Consider the following 3,871-nt stretch of genomic DNA (forward strand, 5'->3'; position numbering starts at 1 on the left):
AAAAAAAAAAAGCTTCATGGGAAGAAGCCTTAAGGCAAATACATGCATACGTAGGGGCATACGAGAAAGGTGCCACCACCACAGAATTATTTTAAATAGAAAACAGTCAATGCTGCAGTAAAACTACCTGAAGGTCTTGGTTACACACCACACTGTGATAGTAGTGGCAGAACACTGCAGATCCTGATTCCTTACAATAAAGCAGCACCAGGCATACAGAGATGAATAGAGACTGGAGGGAGGGACAGTCTAATGAGAGAAAAGGAGTGTTTGAGCATGCATTAAATCTAGTTGGGAGGAGGCTGTGGGAATACAGAGGAAGGAGAGAATGTTTGAGAAGCTGAGGAAAACTTCACAGAGCAGATTGTTAAATGCAGAGAGTCTGGAGCCCACAGAGAGAAAACCAGCGAGTGAGAATTACGCAGAAACACAGTTTCCTTGGGCCTGTCAGGAGGCCAAAGCCACTAGGTCGCTAGGAGATACAAAAAGCCCAAAAAAAGTTAGTTGTGTGTGTTGAGAAGGAGAAGGAAGTTTGAAGGAAGGGAGAGGGCTTGCTTAAAAATATTACAGCACAGAGGGAAAAAAAACAAGTTTAAGAAAGTAGCCACAGGGCCAGCCACTCCATGTTGGCTAAGAACTGGCTTGGGATGCCAGAGGGCCCCGGTTTGGATCCCACATATGAGGACCAGTGACACTGCCCTCCACAGCTAAGATGGTGAACAGCAGCTCGACCTGGGGCTGGGCTGCCATGGGTTGCCGGTGACGGTGTAGGCTGCAGCCCCTGCTGCAGTGGGCTGCCATAAGCTACCGTGTGTAGCCAGCGGCCAGCGTGAGCGCCCAGCAGCCTGTGTGAGCTGCCGTCCAGAAGCCGGCAACTGATCTGCCTCACCCGGGAAGAGCGCAATGATGGTGCCAGCTTGGGCCAGTAAAGCAACGTCCTCCACTACTAGACTGAAGAACAAAACAACAGCAACTCATCTGTTCCCCTTCCCCCGATTCCCCAGTGCTGTTGCCCTCCCCCAATTCCCCAATAAAATCTTTTTAAAAAAGAAAAAGAAAGTAGCCACAGAGCAGCCTAACAAGTCTGCCAAAAGATATCACTCTCTTCTGAAGCCATTTTTAAGCAGTTGTCATGTACATCTTAATGGCACTGCTTGGTACTTGAATCACGTGATGTTTGATGAAAATTGAGAGTTTTCTAGGGAGAGAAAAATTATCAGAACTGCAGAGAAACACATAAAAGGAGTTCCCAGGGAGACCTGGGTGTCTTTGTGCATTGGAAGCCAGGATCTTCCTCAAGGTTCTAAGATGCCCATCTGTTTCGTTCCATAGATGCTCGTAGATAATCAGGGGGGCCAGAGCCTCATTTTGAACATTTATAGAAGCTTAGTTGATAGCAGAAATAAAGTACATTTAGAACGATAATTCCCTTTCTAGAAAAAGTAAAAAAAAAAACAAAACAAAAACAATTTAAAAGATAGAAAACATCTTTTATCTATAGATATTGTATATCTATACAATGGAATATTATTTGGCCATAAAAAGAAATGAAGTCCTGATACATCCTACAGCATGGATTAACCTTATAAATATGCTAAGCAAAAGAAGCCAGTCACAAAAGACCACATTTTGTATAATTGAATTTATGTGAAATGTCCAGAAATGTCAAATTCATAGAGATAATAGATTACTGGTTTAGGGCTAGGGAAGGGGGCAGATGACAGGATGGGCCATGATAATTAGAGTATAAAGGTTTCTCTTTTTGGTGATGAAAATATTCTAAAATTGATTGTGGTGATGGTTACACATATGTGTAAATATACTAAAAACCACTGAATTGTATATACACTTTATTTTTATTTATTTATTATTTATTTTTTTAAAGATTTTTTTATTGGGGAATTNAGATCTAAGTACCGAGTACAAGCTGGGAGTAGATGACTCACCACCATCAGTAGACTGTGCGGAATAAAAAAAAAAAGGCTGTGGTTTCAGTTGACTTTATGCTTCTCATATGAGTCAGCCGTGTGATGCAACTCCAATAACCTGCTATCAGAACAGGGAAAGTAATAGGCCTGATGGTCAGACCACACAGAAGGGTCGTGTTTCATTTTATGAGGCCACACCTTAAAAGAAGGTGAAGCATGTCCAAAGGAAGGAGTGGGAGAAGGTGAACCCAATCATATGGGGAACAGTTGAAGGAAATAGGGGTGTTTCATCTGCAGAAGACAGAGGGGGCATAATAACTGTATTCAAATGCCTAAAGGGCTCATTGGGAACCTCAAAATGCAGAATTAGGCCAATAGATCTACTAACAGTGGAATAGCCTGTCATGTGAGCTCCAAGTCACTGTAGGGCTCAACCAAGACCCTCTGCGAAGAGGTGCTATAGAGGGGATCTACGCCCCTAAAGGAAATTTGGACTAGATGTTGTTTATCCTGCTCAACTTTGAGGCTTCGTGATTCAAGAGGTCACTGAGTTCGTATTTACTGAATGTTGGGGAGGGGTGCCAGGAGCACATATAATAGGAATGTGTCTTGTCCCCGTAAGGGCAAAACTATAGATTACTTAAATAGAAATTGCTTTTGCATCAGAAATCGGAACCTTAGTGGGCAAGTCATTTATTATATCATCTGTGTGAAATCTTAAGAAAGACATCTGATAGTCCCACTCAGTGTATCCAGGGCCCTGTGCTCTCCCTGTGCTTCAGTGGAACTTTAAATAAAGTGATTACCTTTGATTTTTTGCTTTTTAGTTCTGGATCATCTTGGCTTCTGGGAAGAAATCAGAAAGATCATCTCAGGATCAGAATTGATAACGGGATTCCCCTACACCTTCACGGTGCCGGGCCTGCCCCAGTACCTCCAGAGCATCACCAAACTCGCTATTGCCACAGTCTGGGCCGTGGCGGCCCAGGCCGGAGAGCACACCAGGGATGGTCCCATCTCCTTCTCGCAGCTGTTAGAGTCTTCCTTCCCTGAAGTGCGCTTGCTGACGCTGGAAGCCCTGTTGGAAAGGTTTTCAGCAGCAGCCTCTTGCTTAGGAGACAAGGAACTGCCCCCCTTGCTGTGGAATATGGGAGGGACATTCTTGATATTGGCTATGAAGGAAAATCACCCAGAATGCCTCTGCAAGGTAAAGTCTCTGGTGTACCTACTGTCCCCTTCCACACCCACACTCTTTGGCGAGCCCCCCAGAATGCTAAGATCATGAAGGCAGGATGGGGTTTGGCTTCCCCGGGAGCAACAGGAAGGAGATTGAACATGCAAAGGGCAAGGAGTCTCTTTGAATGATGCTGGGCTTGGCTTTATGCATGGATAGGCCTTAAGCAAAGTGTTTGATGATAATAGTGATTATTATTTAGCTCCTGAAGACTTTTTCCTGAATTTTGTTTCTTTGTTTTTTTCATGGATCTGGCTCACACAGATACTGAAAATTCTCCATTGCATGGACCCCAGTGAATGGCTTCCCCAGACAGAATGCTGTATCCATCTAACCCCAAAGGAGTTCTTGAACTGGACAATGGATATTGCTTCCAATGAAAGGTTTGCCCCCAGCGCTCCTTATGCAAACTCAGTATGACGTGTGGTCCCATCAGTCAGCTATGTAATGAACTTGAGCACAGTCCTGGCCTAAGGACTTGGGCCCTGTATCTCTGTCTAAATCTCAGCCTAGGCACAAGCATGTTCTAAGCTCAAGCAATAGAATGATGTTAGAGTTCCACATTAATAACCAAAAAGTAATTATTGCTGGAGGTGTTTGTATAGCCATGAGGTGGAGATTCCCAGCACTCACATTCACATGGATTTCAGACTAGCTGCAAAAACCATCTATATATAAAATATATTTGATTTTATTTGGGGGGGGGGGG

At 43.9% G+C, this 3,871-nt stretch overlaps 1 protein-coding gene across 1 annotated transcript in view; it reads left to right on the forward strand.

Moving 5' to 3' along the window:
* The window catches only part of THADA (THADA armadillo repeat containing), a 323,536-nt gene that overhangs the window by 257,426 nt on the left and 62,239 nt on the right, over positions 1-3,871 (forward strand). Inside the window, exons 31-32 of the mRNA XM_019647913.1 lie at positions 2,756-3,135; positions 3,427-3,549. Coding sequence (XP_019503458.1) covers positions 2,756-3,135; positions 3,427-3,549 — 503 coding nt within the window. The remainder of the gene's footprint in view (positions 1-2,755; positions 3,136-3,426; positions 3,550-3,871) is intronic.

The sequence above is a fragment of the Hipposideros armiger genome, unplaced genomic scaffold (assembly GCF_001890085.2).
Source record: "Hipposideros armiger isolate ML-2016 unplaced genomic scaffold, ASM189008v1 scaffold_118, whole genome shotgun sequence".
In the NCBI taxonomy this organism is placed as follows: domain Eukaryota; kingdom Metazoa; phylum Chordata; class Mammalia; order Chiroptera; family Hipposideridae; genus Hipposideros; species Hipposideros armiger.